Here is a 25544-nt window from a genome sequence, read left to right as displayed (position 1 = left end):
GGCCCAGATACATTGTTTCCTGACTGCTAATGCCGTTTATTGTCAGTTTGTAAAGTTTAGGTGAAGTAGGAGGTAACGTCAGGAATCTCTGATCAATGTGATTGGTTAGGCTTGACCAATGATTTCAAAGTTAAACTATATCTATGCCCGTCACCATGTTGGAAAAGTTTCCCAATCATGAGTGACCAGACTCTATTCACTTTACCAGGCAATTCCATTATTACCAATACATTAAAAATGGTATTCTTATTGCTTAAAATTAACCTTGTGGTGGTGGACACAGAGGTACCTCTCTGTAGAAAAGGGAACAACATATCCTGGTGAAGTCACCTAACAATTTCCATAGCAAAATAAATGTCTTAATTTTCACAATATAGTCAAACACGTTTTATGTTGCTGTTAATTAGAAAAAAAACATGCAATAGAGGGGTCATTTGCACATTCATTCCATTTAGCATATGTTCCAGCGAAGATTCCTTATCAGAAATAAGGATTCAGTAGAACAGAATGAGTCTGTGTGTGTGTGTGTGTAACTGTCCCTCAAAAGAATTCATTTTAAATCTTTTAATGTATTGTTAAACAGAGATTTGTTTAATGCTATTATGTCTCTGGTTGTTATTTAACTGTCATTCCTTTATACTGTTGCTTTCCCTGATTGGGTGCTGCTTATTCTGACAAACTGTGTTTTATCATTTCAAGAAGTGCAGTTAACCTGGCAGTTTTAAAACTGAATGAACAAGGCCTGTTGGACAAATTGAAAAACAAGTGGTGGTACGACAAAGGCGAGTGTGGCAGCGGTGGAGGTGGTGAGAAGGTCAGGACTATGTCACCGAATGTGTGTAAACTGTTTCTGTGATAACAGGTGCAACTGTCTGGGCCACATCTTACACCCTAGTATAATGTGTTAGTATATGAGGAAAAACATTTCTTACCAACAAAGCAAAAATATTTGCACATACCAAATGCATAATATAGGCTACCTGTTTTTGTTATGGACTGCAGGTGTAAGGCAAAAAAAAAGTTTCCGATAGTGACATTTCAAATGTTTCCAATTGTATTTGTATATTTTTATGTACATAACCAGCAGCATGCAAAAGTTTGGGCACCCCTGGTCACAATTGTTGCTACTAATAGGTAAGTGAGTAAAAAATTATGTAATTTCCGAAAGGAATAAAAATGACAACATTTCTATAATATCATCATATCAAGTAAGATTTATTTTTAATTTCCATGTTGTACATTATCATTGGAAAAAAGGAAAAGGGCCCAAATGAATAGTTTGGCCATCTCTTTATAGTAAGTAACACCTGCTTTGCCAATATGACAGTCTGTAAATGACTTTAGCTTGAGCCTCTTGAGGTAGTCCATTGTAGATGTTGAGATGTGTTCAGGCTCGTTTATCTGTTGTAAAAGTCAAACTCTTTTCATCTTCAGGTTGTGATATTTGCTGGTATAATTGAAATCATTCTTCCTTCACCAGTAAAAACGTATTCCATTGCTTACAACACAAGCTCAAAGCATGATTTATCAACCTGCTTAACAAGGTCTGAAAGTGTCTTGCAAAGAGGGATGAGCAGCTCTCTCGGAAAGTCAGCCCCCATCATTCCTGACAACTGCCATTTCTTAATTACATTAAGAACTAAAGAACAGCTACCTGATCATTTTATAGCCTTTATAATAAGGTCAGTCTCCTCAAGTCTAGGACTCTCACTGTTATGTAATTTTATAGCTTTCTCTTTGCTTTGATCATAATTTTGAAGTGCTAGGTGCCAGGTTCAGAGAAACCCACGCTAATTGATAGGACAAAGTATGAGGAGTCACAGTATTTATAAAACGTTTACATTTGCATCACCTAACATTTCCTAACAATGATTTTGCCCTAACAAGCAGTGGTGTAGTCTATGTGATACGCAGGACTACATAGTAAACCCACTTAAAAAGAATCACTATCGGCCCCGGCCATTGCGCAACTGGCTGGGGCACCTGCACCATACGCCGGCGACCCGGGTTCGATTCCCGCCCCGTGGTCCTTTCCGGATCCCACCCCGACTCTTTCTCCCACTCGCTTCCTGTCATTCTCTACTGTCCTGTCATTAAAGGCGTAAAAAAAAGAATCACTATCTCAGTACCCACTTAAAATAGGCAAGGATACGTATTAACATTTGGGGGGATTCGTATACCCACTACAGCGAACTACTACATCTCAGTATACCCACTACAGCTAACTAGACTACACCACTGCTAACAAGCTAGTTAATGGTAAATCGATTGGATTCATGTTGTGCTTTTCTACACTCCTCCGGGCCCTCACAACACTTTACAGAGACCGGTAAAAATCTGAGAGTTCAAATCTGATTGTTGCTCCTTTCCATTTTTCACTCTTATATTTTTCAAACAGAACAAAAATAAAACTGGCTTAAAATGTGGGAAATGTTAACTTAATGGCGCAGTCAGGGATTTCGCAGGAAGTCGCGTTTGTTTAAATTTTCTATTTCAATTTAATATCACTTATTGAGCACCAAAACATTGCACATGTAACACTCTTTACAGAGTGTTAAACAATCAGAGAAGGCCCATGAGTAACAGGGGCGAGGAACAACTCCCTAGAATTGGAGATACATGTAGGAAGAAACCTCGAACAGATCCAAGGGCCAGACTCAAGGGCCTGACCCATCTGCCTAGGGTCAGTACAGAACAGTAAGGTCTGTTTACATGATAAATGAATAAGTTAGTTAGGTGTAGAAAAAAAGAACATGGTGGTTTAAATCCACCTGAGGTGTATGTTACATATCCAGTATGATAATGCATGAATCTTATTTAGTGTCAGAAAGTTTAAATAGTCCAGTGTAGGAAATTAATTGTCCAAGGGGATTAGGAGTTGTCATTGGGCAAGTAGTGGGTCGCAAGACTGCGCGGGCCAGGAATCCGGTCAGGGGGACAGCAATAGTATTTATACTGTTTCTCTATAAAGGCCAATAAAGTAAATTGTTTTGTACCTGACCAGTTTCGGCTACCTTGCCTCTGTAGCCTTCATCAGAGGTGTCACGTGATGTTGGTGTGACGTCGTCTGAGATGTGTTATATGGCGTTTTCCATCCCACCACACCCTGCCGGAGGCGGCCTTGCAGGACTGTGTCCCAGGTGTGGGATAGTTGGTAGGCTCCTTCATCCCGGTTTACAGTCTTTGGGGCCCGCTTCCTGATTTCAACCGCCTCTTTGATCCACCGATGGAATTTTTTGCTTTCCGTTCTGATGGCCTTGGCTGCATCCCAGTTCATTAGATGCTCTTCCCTCTTACAGTGGTCTGAAATGGCAGATTTCAGATTTTCCTGTGTTGCTTTCATTCTTGTTGCACGGGTGAGCGTTCCAGATGTTTCCTTTTCACATTCTTTCTGGTGTTCCTTTTTTCGTGTGCTGAATTGCCGGCCTGTCTCTCCTATGTACGTTTTATTACATGTTAGGCAAGGGATCTCGTATATCACATCACACTTTTTCTCAGGGGGAATCTGATCCTTAGGGTGTACTAGGATTTGGCGAAGCTTGATGTGTGGCTTCACTGGTGGGATGATGTGGTGTTTCCTCATCGCTCGCTGTACGCGTTCTGTGACCCCCCTGACGTATGGGAGGGCGACCATGCCTAGGTTCTCAGGCCTAGAACCTTTTTTCTTTCTCCTTGTTGTTATTCCTCTGGACCTCTCTCTTGCCTTTGTTTGGGTAGTTGCAGGCTTTGAGTGCCTGTTTTATATGGTACTCCTCCTCTCTGTCATGGTTGTCAGTGATGACCTTGGTACGGTCATATAGGGTGCGGACCACTGATAGCTTGTGTGCTGTGGGGTGCTCTGATGTCCATAGTAAATACTGGTCTGTGTGTGTGGGTTTTCTGTATATTTTTATCTTGATGCTACCATCCTCAATGTGATGCATTTTCATGTTTTATTTATATAGCGCCTTTCTCAGACTCAAGGTCACTTTACAAAGTCAGCACAATCAAAGCAAGACAACAAAAAAACAAACAGTCAAAAAAAAAGGGCATTTGCGATGAGTCAAGCGGTGGCGGAAGGTGAAAAGTGTTCCTGAAACAGAAAGGTCTTGAGGTGAGCTCTGAAGAAAGGAAAGGAGGGACAGTCACGGAGGGATTGAGGGAGGGAATTCCAGAGCTTAGGGGGCATGGCGCTGAAAGACCTGCCACCTAGGGTAGAGAGTCTGGTGCGGGGGACCGAGAGGAGATTTTGGTTAGAGGATCTAAGGGAGCGGGAAGGAGTGTAAGAGATCAGAAGGTCACAGAGGTAAGGAGGAGCAAGGTCATGGAGGGCTTTGAAAGTGAGTAGTAGAATTTTGAATTTGATTCGGGATGATAGCTGAATGTGACAAAAAAAATTGTATGGGCTTGAAATCATAAAATCCCTGACTGCGCCTTTAAGTTACAATACCAAATTTTGACTGAGGTGTCCAAACTTGCATGCCAATGTTAATATAATTTCCTATAGACAGCTAATAGGTTTAACAAAAAAAATCTGGACAGGGTATTGTCTAGTTTCCGGCATCTCTCCTCATCAATAATTTTGGATAGACAGTAATTCCTTGCAAAAATTGTTTTGCTTGTTGGCCTTGGCAGTATGTGCCTGTTACTGAAAGTGATGAAGTAGGGTCCCATTCATACGTCTGTTACACCAACCACAGGCCCCATATCAAAGATAGAGACATGTATGACAAATGGGACCCTATTTCCATCATTTTGACAGAATATGTATGTTAGCAACTGTAACTGAATAACATAAAATAACATGATCTATGATGTTATTTATGTTATTTCTCCACGTGGTTGAAGAACTCCTGTAAACCTTGCCGTTTTGAAACTGAGTGAATCAGGCATCTTAGACAAGCTGAAAAACATATGGTGGTACGATAAGGGCGAATGTGGACCCATGGACTCGGGAAGTAAGGTCAGTCTCCTCAAGTATAGGACTCTCACTGTTATGTAATGCTCGCACAGACACAATGGCAAGCTGTGTGCCAGTGAGACTATAGAGGGAAAGAATGAAGGAGTACAAGAATGAGCAATGTTGTGCAAATAATGCATGTGCATATTCAGTTGCAATGTAACTGCAACCATACATGGCAGATTATTTAGTAACCCTTCTTTTTAAAGTCCCCTACTTAAGTAGTTACCTAATAATACAGGGTAATTATATTGTAATATTCATATTATGTAAGGGATAATGTATAGAACGCCGGTCGACTACATATACATTGTCCCGCTTATTACACGGCTACTTGCCAAAACAAAATAATAAACTCCCCACAACATAATAAACTCCCCACTACATAGTCTAGCCTATTTGTTACCGTTCATCGTGGCATTTGCTGAGAAAAAAATAGTTTGCTGAACACACGCTAAACTTGAGTCAAACATTCTTTAGAACACAGCTTATCAACCGTCTGCTTTCACTTTTGAATGAAGTTCCAGTCCTTGCTTAGTGATTTGAAAGACGTATCAGAAGCACAAAACCCATTGCCATTGACAGCGGTAATTATATGTTTGCAGCGGTAATTACATGAAAATATTTTACCGTAGAACTTTGGGAAATCCCATTCAAGCCAATGGAGCGTTCTATTTGCCTTGTGAAGAGCCGTGTAATAATAATACTAAAAACACCTTAACTGTTACGAATTATAGAGCAATATTAGGTACTACAGGTAATATGTAGATATATGCAGAGAAACTATAGCAGAAATACCAAGAAAAAACTAGGCTTCTTTTTTTGACAAGAATTGTTGGCCAGAGAACTTTTTTGATTTGAAAAGCTACTCGCATCAAAAAGCCATTGACAGAGTTTTTACTGCCATAACAATAAGTAATCACAAATTAATGATAGCTAGTTCTTCAAACAACTGCAATAAAGACACGCTGACCAGAAAATTCTGGACACATCGAGTTCAGCTCTAAATGAATGTGTTGATACAGTTTAACTGTCACGTCATAGCTCATTGTGCTAGAAGTCGATCATAATAAGTTTCTTCACTGCTACCTTCTCCAATTCTGCTGGATACGAACGTCTGGCATATGAGAGCATTGAGCTGACTCATCAATGTGGCCAATGGTGAAGAAAATAGAAAATAGATTTTGTCTAGTTATTACATTTTAGTTAGGCTTAAGACTTTGCACTTTATCCATAAATCAAAGTAGGGCCCAGTATGTAAGCATAAACTGTACTATAAAATAAAGTCATACTTGTTTCCATGGTTTTACCTGGGTTTTGCCATAACCATTGGCGTAGGTTTAGGGCAGTGGTCCCCAAACTACGGCCCGCCACCTCATTTTGGGTGGCCCCCCAAAACATGTCTGCGGTATATAGTATCTGGCCCGCATGGGAGTATGACATCGTCAAACTATAACTTCCGTAATTTCCCCCATGCATTCTCTATGGCGAGTCTTAACAGTACACATGTAATACTCTTTTTGTCCACTGGTGGAATGAAACATAGGCCTACCTGCAATCAATGCAAGAGGCTGACTGCATTAGTGCTCAAAGTATTCTAGAAGTGTATCAATTAATTTTTAATAACTAACTAAGTCAAGTCATATTTCTGGGACTTTCTGGGATAATTATTTCTATTTTTTATTCACTCGTTCAAATGTTCTTACAAATTCACAAGTTCTCATCAGGTGAGTGAAAGTGGTCATTTCAGATGTTTTTGCCTGCACTTCATAAAACTCTCATAGTTTAAGAACTTCAAATTATTTGTAGGATATTGCTTGTTCACAACTTGAGCTGTGTATGCAAATACACAGAGTTCAGAGTTCACACATTTTGGATAAAATACACTTTTGGGACTGTTAAAGTCTTTTTATTAGTATTATTTCATTTGAGCTACATTTTTTGAATGATATGGCATGATGGCAATATAAACACAGCTAATAATGGTATTAAATCGCAGTAGCCTATGATTAAATGTAATGGAATATTCAACTAAGGTAGACTGCTGTTGTTCACAGCACTAAGCTATTTATGTTTACTTATATACTCCGAATCTCTGGCCCTCTCTTAGAGCCAGGTATAGTGAGCTGGCCCTCGGAAGAAAAAGTTTGGGGACCACTGGTTTAGGGTGAGACGCTATGGACTAGTCCCAATCAATATTTTGAGATGACAAAATTGTCCCCACCAATATTTTAGCGAACTCCTTTATGCTATTTGGACTATTCCGACGGCCAAGGCGACAGTAAACGAAACAATGTCATTTGATTGGCTGAAACCGAAGGGGGTTTATCTGACACACACAACAGTGTCAAAGCATACTGTAGCCTAGGCTAGGCCTACTTCACTGTGCCGGTGACATTGGCTGAAAAGCGAGCGAGTGTGTCCGTATAGGCTAAGTTATCAGGGATGTCTACCAATATATAACCCAAAAAAGGCCAGTGCAAAACTTTTTAATATTCCCTTTTCCCTTCAGCATGCACATTTTTTCCTTTTTGTGCTTTGTAGATCAGCTATGCCACCAAAGAAGAAAAGGAACATTCAAAGCCTTTTCATCATGCAGAGTCTAAGTAGGCAGAGTAACTAGCCATACAAACTGGCAACTGGTGACCAGGCTTTCAAATGAAATTTTACTGTGGAAAATTCAATTTCAATTTATTGTGTTTATAGAGCGCCAAAACATTACACATGTATAATGGCGCTTTACAGAATGTAGGCAATCAGAGAAAAAGGAAAAAAAGGAAGAAAAGAAAAGAAAGAGAGAGGCCCATGGGTAACGGGCGAGGAAAAACTCCCTAGAATTGGAGATACATATAGGAAGAAACCTCGAGCAGATCCACGACTCAAGGGCCTGACCCATCTGTCTAGGGTCAATACAGGACAGTAAGGTCTGTATACATGACAAATGCATATGATAGTCAGGTGTAGAGAATAAGACATGGTGTTAAAAAGCACTTGAGCAGAAAGTTACAAGAGGTGGGGTGATTACGTATCTGGTTTGATAATTCATTAATCCTGATTTAGTGACAGAAAGTTCAAATAGTCCAGCATTGGATTTGTCCAGGGGAAGGGAGTTGTCAAGGGGCATGTGGTGGGTCGGCAGACAGGCCAGGAATCCGGGCAGAATTGTCATAGGCAGGTGATGGGTCGCTAGGCTTATGGGTCTGTTGCTATTTCCACCTGCTCTGACATTGAAGAATTAGTCACTCTCTTTAATGCATCCTGTCTTGAGACCTAAGACTGTGTTGCCCCACTAAAACAAAAGCGTGTCAAAACTATCACCACTCCATGGTTAAATGCCACGACCCGTTCTGTCAGAAAATCTTGCAGGAAAGCAGAGTGCAAATGGAAAAAAGAGAAGCTTCAGGTCTTCTATGACCTTTTCAGAGATTCTAGAAAAGGCCTACCAAAACTCTGTTAAGGCAGCAAAGGTTGAGTATTATGCTCATCTTATCAACAATAATGCTCATAGGCCAAAAGTTTTATTTAAAGGAATTATCCGGAGTAAAATGCACTTTAGATCGATTTACGGATGATTGGGGGTACATACGTTGAGTTGACATCAAAATCATGTCATTCGGATGTGTTTTGAGAAAGTTCGATTGTACCGTTTTCAGTCAAAACTCGTAGCCTGGAAGTGAGCAGGGCATATCAATTTCGCCGCTACAAAACGCTATTTTTATACCTCTACTACAGTTCCAAACAACATAACACTTACGAGGTCTTTATGTGGTCGGATAGAGAGTCCAGAATGAATTTCATCAAGCCAGTACCTTTCCTGGCGACGAAATTGTGAATTTCCAGAGCGTGTTACAACACACTCAGCAATCAACTCCTACGGACTTTCCCCTGAAGATGGCAGCAAAGATGGCAACATTTCCGGAAAGGTACTAGCTTGATGAAATTCATTTTTAAAAATCACTATAGTATCAAAATCAAGATTCTTCCCTTGGTTTTGGTATTAAAACAATAATGTTGGTATCGTGACAGCAAGAGTTGGGGTATGTGTCCCCACCAAAGCTGAGACCAATCCTACGCCCTTGGCCATAACATTTATAAGAGATATGTTCCTTTCCCAATTCTGACAGTTTATTCTGTTCCTGCAGATGTTGTACAGAGGTAGATACATTTAATAAACCCATTATAATGGGTTTACTGATGAACAACAATTGAACATAATTAAACCTGGGCCCCGTTTCCCAATAACGATGGAGACACGCACTTACGAGGGTTTTCTACGATTCATCTTACGATCGTTTGTTTGGTTTTTCTGACTGTTTCCTGTACATGCTCGTAGCGTGAACACGCATGCACTGCTCTTAAGACACTCTTAAGGGGAGCTGTCCACGTCAATAGTTCTGAAATATCCTCTAATTGATGGTGATGTCAGGTGACTTCACGTCACAGCTAGGCCTACCGTTTCAACTTTCAACGGATCTACACATTAATTCACACTAATACGGAAATAGAAAAACTTTGACAAGCATCCCAAGTAGGCTACATACCGCACACAGACAAATAATTGTAATTATTTAAGATTAGATTGTTGCACCGTTTATGTTGGTGTCACTTAACTCATTGAATGCCAAGCTGTTTTCGGGAGCTTTGTCCAAGAGTGCCAGCAATCTAGACCATTGTTGATTATTTTTGTACAGCCACAGCATATTCTGTGTTATAGCAATGAACACATACAATGGCTCGTTTAAAAGGTGAGATTTTAAGCTCTCGGTGGGTGCAAACCTTGTATTTCTACACGCCTCTGTTCCTGAGAAATCCCAAGCTAAACAGTGGCTAGTTTTTCATCAAAATCGCTGTTTTTTCTAGAAATGGAGATTTGCGTCTTTCATGAAATATGAAGTGTTGCCTGTTACTTACTTGTGTAAACTTTTCGGAAGTGATCAGCGAGACCTGGCGAGACTGCCACCTAGTGATAGACCCACGAAAATGGCCTGGTTTTGACCTGGCGTGCATCGTCACTGATTCGACCCAAAGCCAACCGAGTTATGATAAAATGTCAGATAAAATGTCCAGATTGTGCGTTGTGAGTTTTTGATCGTCATATATTTCATTTCCATTCATCACAGAGTTCCCAAAATCACATATAAGGTGTGTTAGAGTGTCTAGTTTAAGTAATTTAAAAAAAAGCTAAAAACATAATATTACGTTTTTGGCACTCAGCATGGGAAGGAAAAACGTAATATTACGTTTTTGGCACTCAATGGGCTAAGAAGACGTTTGAAGATAAGAAAGAGGTTGAGTAAGAAAGTGAGGAAATGTGTAGGCTTAAATAACATAAGTCTAGGCTTAGATTTTGACGCAGCACTAAACCACATGTTCCTTTCTCTGCTTTTACCTATAGGCCTAATAAAAGATAGCCTACACTTACACAAAGATAATGGCAAACTATTTGGCAGCGTCTCGTTTCATACCTTGATTACATTTTTTCCGCTTTAAAGGACAATTCCGGTGTGATATTGACCTAAAGTGTGTTGAAACATGATACCGAGTGTGAACGTATGTCTCATAGCCCATCTCGGCTTGTCCCCTGCACTCCAAAATCTGGCGCTAGTTAGCCGATGCTACCAAAAGCTTTTTCAATGGGGGTGCCTCGGCATCGGCCTAGCCATGCAAATAAATCACTGTTTTACACCATTTACGAGGCTCAATGTAGCTCCACACTTCATTGGTAGGGCCCTGACATTTAAAACGAGCACTGGTAGTTTACTTACAAGACGATTTATACAGATAGTATCTTCACGAAATTTAGCGTTTGCAGCCATCTTGAATTTCGTCACGATAAGTCGAGCGACAAGTAAGAATAAACAGGTATGATAAGTAATTCTGTGGAAATGCATGGATTCCAGTTTCTTCCAGTAGCAGCAACTGGAATCCATGCATTTCCACAGAATTATTTTTGGAATCTGATCCCTTATCATACCTGTTAATTCATACTCTTCGCTCGACTTATCGTGACTAAATTCAAGATGGCTGCATCGCTAAACTTTGAAGATACTGTCTGTATAAATCGTCTTGTAAGTAAACTACCAGTGCTTTTTCAAAGTTCTCAATGTCTCGTTTTAAATGTCAGGGCCCTCGGAAGTCTACCAATGAAGTGTGGAGATACATTGAGCCTAAATAAATGGTGTAAAACAGTGATTTATTTGCATAACTAGGCGATGCGAGCTAACCCCATTGAAAAAGCTTTTAACATCGACTAACTAGCCGCCAGATGGAGATGACAAGCCCTGAGATGGGCTATGAGACATACATTCACACTCGGTATCATGTTTCAACACACTTTAGGCCAATATCACACCGGAATTCTCCTTTAAATCACATTATTATGACCATTAAATGTATGCTATTTTGCACGCTAAAAGCTGATTCATCACAAGTAAATACAATAAAGAATGGGAACGTAGTTGGATAATTGTATTCTAAGTTGTAATTCCCCTGTATGTCCTTTTGGTGACCTCAGTGAGAAGTACCTTAAGACGCTCTTAGCCAGTAACGAGAACTCTGGAGCACTCGTAGATCTACGAGTGTTTTCACAACGCTCTTAAGATCGTTTCGGGAAACAGTCGGCAAAATTCGTAAGACTTTTGTATAAGAGGGACTTTACGATGCTCTTAGGCTTACGATGCTTTCGGGGAACTGGGCCCTGGGCTGTTATAAACCTATATAAACCTTGGATAACTACTAATATAACTGGAATTGATGGGTAATACAGAAGGTGTGTCTAAGAATTACTTGCCTACAGTACTTTCATGGAAAGTACGCAAATCGATCTTCGTTACCATGGTTCTTTGTTGAGTTGATAGAATATAGTTTTTCTTGGTATTTCTGTTAAAACTGTAGTTTCTCTGTATTTATCCACATATTACTGGTAGTGATTACCCAGTAATCTTCTATAATAGTTGAGGTGTTTTAATAATTTGCATAGTTACCCAATAATACACTATAATTGACTGTGTATTTTCTAGGTAGATACATAGTAGTTAGAGGACTATAAAAGGAAGGCTTACTGATTATTTTTGTTTATTTACTTTAGGGCATCAGCGTTGTGCAAATTTCAGCATTGGCACTCATTAAATTCTCAAGTTGGAGTTTTAACTAAAGTAATCATGGAATGACAGGAGGTTTACTGCACTATGAGGAAATGTGTTAAATTATCCTGCATTCTGTGTCAAAAATCTTCATGTTTCATGCCTCCATCTTGTGACCATATATTCACCATATTATTGGTACCATTCTGTTCCGCTACTGAAATTAGTCAGTGAAATAAAGCTAAAGTATTGGATTTTTTTTTAATGAATTGATAGACAGCACTGTATAGATGTCTTTTATTGGCAAAATCAGCCAGGAAGAATTTATTCACTGCTGACAACGATACCAAAGTACAAAGAAAACAGTATATTCATAATTATACAACTATAAGGTACAAACTTTTAAATCAGTGGATGCAGGGGAGAACATACCCCAGCAAGGTTTTACAGACTTTTGTTTATATAAAAGAATATTAAATAAAAATAAACATTTTGAACCTAGGTTACTTCTACATCCTGTTCAAAAGGCAAGTGTATTGAAATTGCACATTATGTCTACCGCCTTAGTCTTCTTTTTTCCACCATCTTAATTTCCCACTGCTGATTAAATAGTTATTTAAAGCCTCATCCACAATAGAACGAAATGTTTTCAATTCAATATTTTTCCTTTGCGTGTTCAAAAAATGTCACCTTCAGGTTCCAGAAATATCCTCATCAAGATGAAAACTCAATAATCTAGTGGAAACATTGTAGTCACACATGTGCCTGGCCAATGGTTGGCGCCATGGTGGTGGTTGAAGTCAGAGCCGTAGATAGAGATAGAGATCACTAAATTTTACAAAGAAGAGATTAGAGTGGGGGGGTGCTTGAAACAGGTAATTGTATTGTTTCAAAAATGAGTGGAAGAATTACGATATTTTATAAATATTTTAAATAACACATAACAAGTAAATGGTGGTAGGTAATACATCTGAGTTCATATACTGCTTTTTGCTGCTTTTTGACAAGTGACAAGTAGGCTAACGTCCAGCAATTCTCCAGACAAGTAGGCTAAAGTCCAGCAATTCTCAGGTAGCATGTAATGATGTTGTAGATATCTGCTCGTTACATGAAAATATGGTGTGATTGCACTTTGTTTCTGCATTTGGAGAGGCATTTCACTGTTACATTTTAGTTGAATTCAAGTGTTTGGGCATTCCGCCACCATCTGTCTATTGCGTTCCAAGACAGCCGTGCTGCGATTGGATTTCATAAGGGCAAATTGTTAAATTGTTACAATGTAATTTAAAATCCGGAGTGTCTATTTACACCCCTGGTACGAATAGCCTTGGCCTATTCGACACAAATATCTGTTCAGATTAAGTTTTAGATTGAGAAGTTGTGTTTTATTTTCATAATCTTGGTTCAGTGAACACATACAACCATCAGTTTGTTAGTTAACAGAAATTTTGTGAATACGTTCAGGCCTATAAACTATAACTTTACCTGCAAACACCATTTGTTTGTGGAAGAAGATAATGCAGTGTTCTCAGACATGGGTTAGCATGTGGGAGACTGGGGTTCGATTCCCATGTGATGTGTTTTGGCAGAGTGAGTGTATATGTGTACCAACGTCTCTAGAGAGAAGGCGCACAATTTGAGAAATCGGTTCTCAAATGGAAGTTTTGATTGCAGTAATTAGCTAGTTCATGCACCAGGGTATAAATAGCATACAGTACTATATACACCAGGGTACGAATAGCATCCACTTTTAACTATACATGGATGCAAACAGCATACCTTATTCAGAGTGTCTATTACACAGCTGAGCTATTCACACCCTGTTACATAACAACAAAAGAACATGTTGCTTGTTTTTATTATTATTATTACATTGTGTGATCAATATACCAGAATAAATGCACAGGGGTGCAAATGGCATACACTGATATTTGTACCAGATGGGGTATTAATAGAACACATTGCTGTGTGCACCGGGGTATGAATAGCATGCATTGATATTTGTACCAGACGGGGTACTAATAGGACACATTGCTGTGTGCACCGGGGTACGAATAGAATTCACTTCTAATTGCACCAGGGTACATAGCAGGGTAAATAGCATACACTGCTAATTGTACCAGGGGTGCAAATAGCCTAACCCTTTAAAATCATTTATGTTTATTTAGCATGTTTGTTTTGTCCATATGTTCTTGTGCTGTATTCCCCAAGTGGTAGGCCAGGTCTTAGCCGCTACAATGACTTTTTTTTCTTGTTCGCGCCCCCTGGCTCAAATGTCAAACTCCGCCCATGGTGTAGATACAATCTTATCAGTGAATAAAAAAACTGCAGCTTTTCATTTGTTGAAAGCTGTCAGTAGCAGCATATTTTTCCAGTAGCTGTTCAGCTGAAGTGCATGGTTATCGAATGTCCAGAACATTATTTCTTCTTGGCTTTATGGATGAAATTAAACTCATTCATCACTTAATTTACTGGAGTACATTAAGTGCTATATCACAATTTTGGTTTTAAGAAAGTGTTGCTGCACAAAAAAGTCAGATTTGACATGACACTACTTGGCCAGTTCATGATAGACTTCATATAACTCCAATAACAGCGCATTTAACATAAAGCTTTCATTAGGAAATTTAAAACCAAGGTAGCTGTCCTTGGTCACAGTCGATTTGTGCATAAGCAAGATGCAAGATGTTTTAGACACACAAAGCCATCATGAGCCATCATGAAATTGGAGTCTCCGCTGGGTATTAAAAGTAGGCCAGCCTATATGCAAGTGATATGGCAACAAATTAAAAACGTATGTGATTTTGTATAGGATAAATCAAATGTTTTGTTTCAAAAGTGCCTAAAGTCAGAGGTAAGGTCAAATTCAGCAAGCAGAGGCACACATTTGTAGCTATGATTTTGTAGCTTGCCTTGTAGGCCTACATTTTCAACTGAAACAATGACCAAACTCAACCAATGACCATCACTTCAGGCTTTATTCTCCAAGGCTATCACTAATCTCACACATATCAGAAAAATTAGATATGGAAATCAAATTCAGCCCTGTGCTCATGTTTAACATTTCTATTTTTGACCTGAGCATAAAATCAAATGTCTAAAAAACAAGGCTTTATTTGTTTTTTGGTATCACATTCATGAACAAACAATGAAATAGGTCTGTGTATCATTTGTTCATCTGATATTCAATTCAGAATCCAAAATGAAAAAAATGACTTGTTATTTCATTATTATGAATGTGATACAAACAAACAAATAACACTTTGTTTTTCAGGCTTTTGATTTCATGGTCAAATCAAAATTATAACGTTTAAAAAACTACCTCAGGGCCGAAACTGATTTTGATTAATTTTTTTCTGATTTCTGTTACCTGGAAGTCAATCCGAAGTCACTTTCTTGATCTTTTAGACCAGTGCTCAGTGTTGCCAATTTAGTGACTTTGCTAGATTTTGTGACTAATTTTGGCCATCCCAGCGACAGAAAATATGTCTAATAACAACTAGGCCTAGCGAGAAATTGCGCAACGATGGCAAACTCGGTTTTGTTGTTGCTTCGTCAGAAAAATCATCTCCATTAATGCCTGTTTCGCTTATGAACATTGCGTTCGCCCAAAGCGTTGCCCCATGATTATAGAAGTAGCCTACTGGCCTATCCCAGATAGCAAGAGGCTGGTGGACCACTGTCGGTCCATTGGGGGCATTGGTGGTGGTCCGCTGGCATTTTGCTCACCGGTTCTCTGGCGGTCCGCTGGCGGGTTGCAGACAAATTGCCTAATATTTTGCCACTATTGGTCTAAAATCTTTTCATTTGTTCAGTTATACTCCATATATCATTTTATTAACTTTTCTTGATATTCATGACAAATTTAAAGAGATGGTGGTCCAACGGCGGACCACAAGTGGAACACCACCGGCGGCATACCACCAACGGTCCGCTATCTGCTAATCTGATTTTGCTATCTGGGATGTAGCATCAGCCCATGTTGTTGCACGGAAGTAGATGCTAGATCTATCAGCTCAGATCTGTTGTCGACAACGTCATTGGAAGACAGCCAGCTGCAACTTCTGGTGAGATTACACCAGAGACAAGAGGTAGCCTATGACAGGGAAACTAGGGACACACATCGTTCAATAAGTACATTGATCTAAGGAAAGTGGGCTACAACTTCATTCACAAACAGAGCAAATAATTGAAATCGAGCATAGACTACAAGTTAGAAAAAACTATTAATTTAGACCAGGGGTGTCCAAACTACGGCCCGCGGGCCAAGTGCGGCCCGCCACACATTTATTAGTTTATCATAGATCCGGCCCGCCACGCACTTTAATCCGGCCTGCCGAGCATTTAATTAGGTTATCATAGGCTGCTCGCTATTTGTTTTCCACATTGTGGTTAACTTTAGGCTACTGCAAACTGCTTTACACTCTTCTTAGATGTAATGACAATGTCAAAACAGCTTGTTACATAGTATCTCCATTGCAGCAGATCTAACTACATTATGCTACTCCATTTAATTGGGAACGCATTTGAGTGTGCACGAGAGGGAGAGAGCGCGGCAGGTTCCAGCTGGCTTGTCATTGTTGATCATTGATATCTCCTTTTTATAAGAAACTTCTAAAAGGAAATCGCGATGGCAACAGTAGTTCCCACTACTGACCATTTATAAACTGTGAGAGGGCACACGCCATAGGCACAGCACTAGCCATAGGCTATATTTGAGTGGAGCTGGCAAAAGAGTCTTAAAGTGACAGTGCACCATTTATAAATGAATTAAACAGCATCAAATTAACAGTATTTCTTAAGAAATTAATTTTCTACAACAAAATTACTTTGTCATTTAAATTATACAAAACGTTATATATATAGGTTCATATATATATATTATTTTTTGTGTGTGGCCCGCCGGCCTATTTTCAAAACCCAATGTGACCCTTGAGTCAAAAAGTTTGGACACCCCTGATTTAGACTGTCGGCTGAGGAAAAAAACAGATTCTGTCGCTCTGTCCGAGTGGACATTTAAATATAGGCTAGCCATTGTCTTTAGGTTAAATTGTGTGTGGTAAAGTTGTAATCGGACTGGTAGTCTGATTTAACACTGCAAAACAGGAGCAGCAACTGGCAATGGAAGTCAATAAATAATTTCCGGGTCACAGCAATCGGAAAAAATAAATATCAAAGTCAGTATTTTACTTATATACTTTTTATTTTAAAATAAGTCTTTTATTTCTTTATTTCATTTTTTTTATTTGGACTCTCAATTGAATTTCAAATGAACAAATGATACACAGACGATATAACATAGTGTTACATATAGAAGGTTCCCACTCGTCTAGAGATCATTTTGACAGTTACTGTTCTGACAGTCCTTTTTTACACCATATGTAGCATGTGTGGTGAGAACATTTACCCCACCAGACCTTGAACCCTGGTCTCTGAGGTAATACAGCTGCAGCCAGTCAAGCTGAGTGGCTGCTTTCTACATCCACTTCATACCAATGCCATTCTCCTCATCACTGCCAACTAGCTCATCCTCACTCTTCCTTAGTGGAAATGCTAACATTGCCTTTTTCTTTCCCTCTCATATACAAACACAATGCATCTTATAAGCATGACAACAGCATATCTAAGATGACTATATAGTGAACAACAAAAAATACAACCCACAGTTTGTATGTAAGATGTAAGATTACTGTATTATCTGGACCATATTTTCAGATTATGTGCAAATTGGGAAACATTTACAAACTCTTGTAAAGCCACTTAAGTTGCAAGTCATCCAACTTGACTGTGGGTCAAGCTATCCAACTTGACTTGTAGTGGGTGCTACAATGTGATTTGATTTCGAGGAGTGTTCACATTGTGCCCACGACATAACCAAGAGTAAGATATCCAAAACACTTGCATAATAAGGTTGTTAGGCACAATGCAAAACTGAAATTGCCCTTCTTCTAGTTTGTTAGCAATAATGAAGAAGCAGCAGCTGATCTTTGTTTGGTGCTTTGATCAAGGCTTAGCCACTACTGTGGCCTACTGGTTAGCACTTCGGACTTGTAACCGGAGGGTTGCCGGTTCGAACCCCGACCAGTAGGCACGGCTGAAGTGCCCTTGAGCAAGGCACCTAACCCCTCACTGCTCCCCGAGCGCCGCTGTTGTTGCAGGCAGCTCACTGCGCCGGGATTAGTGTGCGCTTCACCTCACTGTGTGCTCACTGTGTGCTGAGTGTGTTTCACTAATTCACGGATTGGGATAAATGCAGAGACCAAATTTCCCTCACGGGATCAAAAGAGTATATATACTTATACTTAGTATACTGAAATACAGGAACTGTCTGTTTTGGCCAAATGAGTCAGAAGTCGTACATTCTAATTTTAAATACAGGCCAATTACATAAAAAAATATTGAAAATAATGATTTTTGTTTTTTGGTCTTGTATGAAAGAAGAGACATTTAAAATTTATTTCCCTCATAAAAAAGTTTCATAAAAATCTAAAGTTACAAAAATTATTATTTATGTGAACTTAGAACTTGCAAATCCTTTCAGTCCCCATTTCTCAATTTTGGATAACCTGGTCTCATTAGCAAAATGTTTTCGCAGACCCAGCCAAAGGTACAACCAGGTACGTTTCTGAGGTTTCTGCAAACTGGCCAGCGGGGGTGCTAAAGAGAGATGTTTAGACATTGTTTACTAGATTGTAGCCTACATGAGCTCAGGAGTATTCTTTGGTTACCAAAGTTTTTAATTAATAGTGCCTATTTTTCGCTAAGTTTTGCAAAATATAAAGGCCAATTCACACCAAGAATGATAACTATAAATAAATATCGTTCTCATTAATATGAATGACGATGTTCACACATAAACTATAACGATACCGACATGAAGAACAATATCATTGGGAATCACTTTCAGAGCGATTTTCCGAACGATAAAAAGCTAAAAGCCAATCAGAACCCATCGAATTTTAACTGTCACATTCATTAACACAAGGAGAGACTTTGTTTATCGTTGTTCAGTGTGAACGCTTTTGTCGTTATGGTTATAGCTATCGTTATCGTTCTTGGTGTGAATAGGCCTTAAGGGTGGTACGTTTGGCTGGGTCCTAGGGGAACATTTTGCCAGGTTGATTTTGGAATAATGCCTAATGACTACACTCACTCCAGCCTCAGCCTGATAGCCAAGCTCTCATCCAAAAGATAGGCAGACATAAGAGCATGCATAGTCCATGTGCGCAAAGGACGTATAGTCAGCCTAAGACTGCTGGGTCTACTCACCACAGCATCAGCAGCAGTGCCGCTTGGCCTACTGCAAGTGCGCAAACTCCAAGCTCGGGACAGACACAGGTGCCTCCCACTAGAAGATCAATGCTGGTCAGCACTGGCCTTCTAGCATTCCCCGAACTCATTATGCAAAGGTGTGCCCATGGCAAGAGTCAGCCGCAGATGTGTGATAACCACAAATGCCTCTCTCCACGGGTGGGGAGCCGTGTACAAAGGACAAACAGCCAGTGGCGTCCGAACGAATGCACAGAAACACATCTGTATCAACGTGCTGGAACTATATACAGTACGTCTCACTCTGAATACTTAACTTAACCCCCCTTAGGTCCGTGCATTGGTCAGTCAGCAAAAAAGTAGCCAGCATAGCATAACAACATCCACATGCAATAATACAACGACAACGTCTACAATGACCTATTCATTTGGACAACTTGATACAGCCCTATACAGGCTAAGGTTACCTTTAGTTTTGTTCTAGCTGTACGTGACGTCTGGCTTTAGTGCAGTCTAACGTTCTGACAAGCACACCAATTGCCTACCTTGTTCTTGTCCATCTGGAATAACTCCTAGCTTTGCTGCCTCCATCCTTTCTGTTTTCGTTGTTTAAAACTTGTGATATCCATGATGAGTATTGAGTTAGTGAATTTGTTGTTCAGTTGTTCTGGGTGTTTTGGCTGTCTGATGTCCAGCGAGGGTCGCCAGTAACTCGCAAGACTGCTCTCCGATCTAGAAAACAGTTTTTAAAAAATATAGTTAGGCTAGTTGTCTAAATGACACAAGAACATTACAACATTATGCCGAATTTGCGAGATGCACTTACCTGTGCCTACTCACTGTCATTATTTCCCTCGCAGCGAGTCCAGCATCTGATGGCTTATGCACTGCTTTCGCTCTTAGGCTGTGGTTCGTGTAGGCCTACAGTGGGTCCCATTTAGAAGTGGCCACTTTTTCATCAAGCTGGGGCCAGAGATGATGGCCTTTGGCGAACAGTTTGGGCTCAAAATGAGTAAAACCAAATTTGTCGAAATCTCCCACTTTTTTCCATTTCCACTTTGCAGAGTAGTTTCATTAATTCCAATCGCAGGAAAGAAAGACACACAGTTTTCTTGTTTAATTAATTTGGTAGTCTTATTATCTGCTAGGCTATAAGCCTAATGCAAAAACCATTTTATGATATTTTGTATCGATTGGCTATATGTGACCCTGCAAGGCGAAACTAGTCACTTTGGTAAAATTTACTAAATTAAGTTATTGTGCTCACAGCCATAAACTAAGCTAAGTTATTGTGTATGAACGGCCATAAACGAAGCTTTCCAACGATGTATATCGAGGGTATTGCAAAAAGTATCGCTAAGATAACCGCATCCAAAGTTGGCATGGTTCTCCCGTCACGATACGCTAGAAGAGGAGAAAATCACCTTTTTAAGTAAATTGTCACGTGCGATAGTGTGCACTGCAAAAAATGAAATCTAATCAAGTGTTGATAATCTTATATTAAGATCAAAAAATCTATTTGGTATTGTTTTTAGTATGAAAGGACTTACCTAGCGCTCTCTCGAAAGATCATTTTGACTTAATTTAAGAAGACTTTGACTTATTTTAAGGAGTCTTATCAAGACAAATTTGCTCAACGCACTGGCAGACAAATTTGCTTGTTTTTAGGACAAATTTGCTTAACGCACTGGCAGACAAATTTGCTTGTTTTCAGGATGAGATGTCTTAATTTAAGAAAAGTTTGACTTATTTTAAGTCAAATGATTTTATGAGAAAGTGCTAGGTAAGTGTCTTTATACTAAAAACAATACCAACTAGTTTTTTTTATCTTGATATAAGATTAATAACACTTGGTTAGATTTTGTTAGATAAGCAGTTTTTGCAGTGTGAGGGCACAGTTATTATTAGCCTTACGGTAGCGTGATTTTAAAGCGGATGACTGACTGTGCAGTTTCATCAACTGTGCAGTGAGTGTCTTTTTCTGCCCCCTAGTTAATACCTGGGACGGTCATAAGGTCACTATAGAATATAATTAATGTATTTCGCGGGAAGTAAGGGGAGAGGAAGTTATGTGTACACAGATTGTGTAACTTTTAAAATGCACTACGTCAATGGAAAACTTCTCCTGGTCCCTAAAATGACGCCAGGATATTTCTAAAAGTTTGTGCTTTTGACCGTTCGTGCCCTGAAAGGCAAGTCTTTCACATTCATATTCGGTTACATCTGCCAAAAACTGAGCTGACACATTGATTAAATTTTAGCTCTACCGTAAAACCTTATAGCGGCGTGGATAAAGGGAATGACTGCTAATGTGTTGAATCTTCACCTAAATAAATTCAGGGTTTAACAGTCAAAACGTATGTTTTTCCGTGAAATGTTCACAATATGAAAGTGTAGACTGTATACTGTCGAATTATGCGAAAACGTGAAATTCTACATTTTAACCCGTACGTTTGTTTATTGTGGATTTTCTCAAAATAGCACCGTGCGCAAAGCGACTGGTTATAAACATAAACAGGGCGCCCATTGAGTGAGATACGCATTTCAATTCGTTCACACGCCACACCTTGTATTGCTCGGACTCACACGCCATGCCTTGTATTGCTCTGACTCACACACCTTGTATTGCTGTTGTACCTAAATTAAAAACCTAAAAAAAGCCTACCATCCCCACACTCATTTCAATCCGTTCACACGCCACACCTTGTATTGCTCTGAAAGGGGGTGCTTAGGGCCGGGCTGTTCTGTAATGACTTTCTACACTGCAAAAAATTAAATCTAACAAGTGTTATTAATCTTATATTAAGATTAAAAAATCTATTTGGTATTGTTTTTAGTATGAAAAGACTTACCTAGCACCCTCCCAAAAGAACATTTTGACTTAATTTAAGAAGACTTATTTTAAGGAGTCTTATCAAGACAAATTTGCTCAACGCACTGGCAGACAAATTTGCTTGTTTTTAGGACACATTTGCTTAATGCACTGGCAGACAAATTTGCTTGTTTTCAGGATGAGATGTCTTAATTTAAGTCAAAGTTTTTTTATTTTAAGTCAAATGTTTTTATGAGAAAGCTAGGTAAGTCTCTTTATACTGAAAACAATACCAACTAGTTTTTTTTTATCTTGATATAAGATTAATAACACTTGGTTAGATTTTGTTAGATAAGCAGTTTTTGCAGTGTGAGGGGCACAGTTATTAGCCCACGGTAGCTTTTGATTTTAAAGCGGATGACTGACTGTGCAGTTTCATCAACTGTGCAGTGAGTGTCTTTTTTCTGCCCCTAGTTAATACCTGGGACCGGTCATAAGGTCACTATAGAATATAATTAATGTATTTCCTTCAGGGAAGTAAGGGGAGAGGAAGTTATGTGTACACAGATTTGTAACTTTTAAAATGCACTACGCCAATGGAAAACTTCTCCTGGTCCCTAAAATGACGCCAGGATATTTCTAAAAGTTTGTGTTTTTTTGACCGTCGCGTGCCCTGAAAGGCAAGTCTTTTCACATTCATATTCGGTTACATCTGCCAAAAACTGAGCTGACACATTGATTAAATTTTAGCTCTACCAGAAAACCTTATAGCGTGGATAAAGGGAATGACTGCTAATGTGTTGAATCTTCACCTAAATAAATTCAGGGTTTAACAGTCAAAACGTATGTTTTTCCGTGAAATGTTCACAATATGAAAGTGTAGACTGTATACTGTCGAATTATGAAAAAACGGAAATTCTACATTTTAACCCCAGACGTTTGTTTATTGTGGATTTTCTCAAAATAGCACCGTGCGCAAAGCGACTGGTTATAAACATAAACAGGGCGCCCATTGAGTGAGATACGCATTTCAATTCGTTCACACGCCACACCTTGTATTGCTCGGACTCACACGCCATGCCTTGTATTGCTCTGACTCACACACCTTGTATTGCTGTTGTACCTAAATTAAAAACCTAAAAAAGCCTACCATCCCCCCACACTCATTTCAACTGCTCAAACACGCCACACCTTGTATTGCCTGAAAGGTGCTTAGGAGCGGCTGTTCTGTAATGACTTTCTACACTGCAAAAAATTAAATCTAACAAGTGTTATTAATCTTATATCAAGATAAAAAAATCTATTTGGTATTGTTTTTAGTATGAAAAGACTTACCTAGCACCCTCCCAAAAGAACATTTTGACTTAATTTAAGAAGACTTATTTTAAGGAGTCTTATCAAGACAAATTTGCTCAACGCACTGGCAGACAAATTTGCTTGTTTTTAGGACACATTTGCTTAATGCACTGGCAGACAAATTTGCTTGTTTTCAGGATGAGATGTCTTAAATTAAGTCAAACTTTTTTTAAATTAAGTCAAATGTTTTCACAAGAAAGCGCTAGGTAAGTCTCTTTATACTGAAAACAATACCAATTGTACCAAATAAGTCCCTTCAGGTCGAAACAAAACCCCGCCACTGCGCGTCGGGGTTCTGTTCTCCCTGTCGGGACTCATTTTCTGATAATTACCGGCGGACAATACATTATCCTTTACATAAACCTAACATGTGAAGTAAGCTAAAACTTTTCTATGCTGATTGTTGGCAGTTTAGTTACTGACTGTTGTTACTACTAGGCTGTAACGTATGGGACAGGGACATGTTTAAGAGAGAGGGGGAAAGAGAGGCGCTTACTTTAGGTTACATTGCCAACATTTTTGCTAGCATATCAAGATTAAACTTAGACAAGAAAATGTTTCACTTTACCATTTCACACATTTTAACCTAATATCTTGTTAACTAAAAAGCATAATCGATTCACAGCCAACTCTTAACATGCCTCAAACTTGACATTAGGTTTCTAACACGACTAACTTCCGACGGATGAAAATTAACGTGGTGGTGGTTATGACGCTAATTTGCGCACTGCAGACCTTGCAGACTGCTGTTCATTTCTTCTGACAAGCACCCTCACGTGGAACCAGAGAAGGAACTGCAACCAGTTCCGAAACTGGAAGTTTTCCCGAGAGTGAAAATTCTCCCCTTATTCTCTGCCCATAGGCAGTATCAATGACATACAGTACCGCTGCTGGCCATTTGGGTGCCCAAAGCAGATAAAACTGTGAGTTTGGGTCTGTGAGAGCGATCAGATTTTCAGTTGCAGGTAATTAACAAACAGACAAGCGAATTGCAGAGAATATGAACTTATACCATATATTATTATTATTATTAGGCTACCTCCAACGCCGACAAACGTACATAACTACGCAACGGCCTACTGTCAGGGACGTTGGAACTATTTTCTGAGAGGTGGTGCGGATTATATTGGTGGGGGTCTGGGGTTTTCTCCCCCGTAAACATTCTGAAATTTTTGACTGCTAAATACACAATCAGTTTTCGGAGGGACAGAAATACCAACAGAGAGCAGTGCCCATCTTCTGTCTGACTCAAGTAATGTGAGCCTATAGCCTATATATTTTGTAAGGAAATGTATAAGACAGATTAAACAGAACTAGCTCAAATTTAAAATACATTTTTGAAGCCTACCTCAATAAAGTATAAAGCATTGCAATGGGGATATATTTGTGTTGCATATACCAGCTTAACTAGTGTCAATTCAAAGACCTGTTATTTCCATTCCTTTGAATTAGACTAGCCCGTTTCTATGCTGTTTTCATAGACAGCAAGAATACGCTTTGATACGTTCAGTGTTTTAAATAACATTGTTTGTTGCTTCAATTATATAATGTATTGCTTGTTTAGAAAGAAAGAAATGCCCCAGAGCTTTTGAATTAATTCATATTATTTAAAACCATCTGTAAGATAGTTTGTATGAAGTATCTAATATGTATGTATCTTTTGAAAGTCAAGGTAGATATGTCATCTGTTGAATCAAACCCAAAGAATTTGTCCTGATTTGGCCTGACTTTTTCTTTGTACTTCGCACTTACTTCAGGACTTTGTAGTCCTCAAAATCCGTTGAAAAGACCTTACCATATATGTTTACTTTATGGAGGAGAAACAATCAACAAACAATTAGGATATGTAGTCCCTGACATGACATTTGTTCATTCTTGGTTCAATTTGAAATGGAGCACAATTCTGAAGCACACTTGGTTGTATAAATCAGAAAGGTTTTATTAGTTATACCTCAAAAAATAATATTTGCCTGCCTTAGATGAACATAGGTGTATCTGTTTTGACACTAAAGCTTACTAAGGATGTATTGTGGTTTAGTGGATCACACATCATTGCAAATATTACATATAGTTTCTTTGACAATCC

General features: G+C 39.1%; 1 protein-coding gene across 9 annotated transcripts in view; it reads left to right on the top strand.

Annotated features, from left to right (window-relative positions):
• The window catches only part of LOC125290922 (glutamate receptor 4-like), a 181569-nt gene that overhangs the window by 137443 nt on the left and 18582 nt on the right, over window positions 1-25544 (top strand). For 6 of the 9 annotated variants that reach the window (XR_007192889.1, XR_007192888.1, XR_007192887.1 and 3 more), the window contains one exon: window positions 700-814. Coding sequence is in view for 3 of the 9 variants with exons in the window: in XM_048237360.1 (XP_048093317.1) it covers window positions 700-814 (115 nt within the window). In the remaining 6 variants the exon portion in view is untranslated. Of the gene's footprint in view, window positions 1-699; window positions 815-4827; window positions 4943-25544 lie in introns of those variants that run through there. The other 3 variants (XR_007192890.1, XR_007192892.1, XM_048237365.1) reach the window with 3 other exon arrangements.

This window comes from Alosa alosa, chromosome 2 (genome assembly GCF_017589495.1).
Source record: "Alosa alosa isolate M-15738 ecotype Scorff River chromosome 2, AALO_Geno_1.1, whole genome shotgun sequence".
In the NCBI taxonomy this organism is placed as follows: Eukaryota; Metazoa; Chordata; class Actinopteri; order Clupeiformes; family Clupeidae; genus Alosa; species Alosa alosa.
The sequence above is the reverse complement of the archived record's forward strand: the minus strand, read 5'-3'. Positions and strand labels throughout refer to the sequence as shown.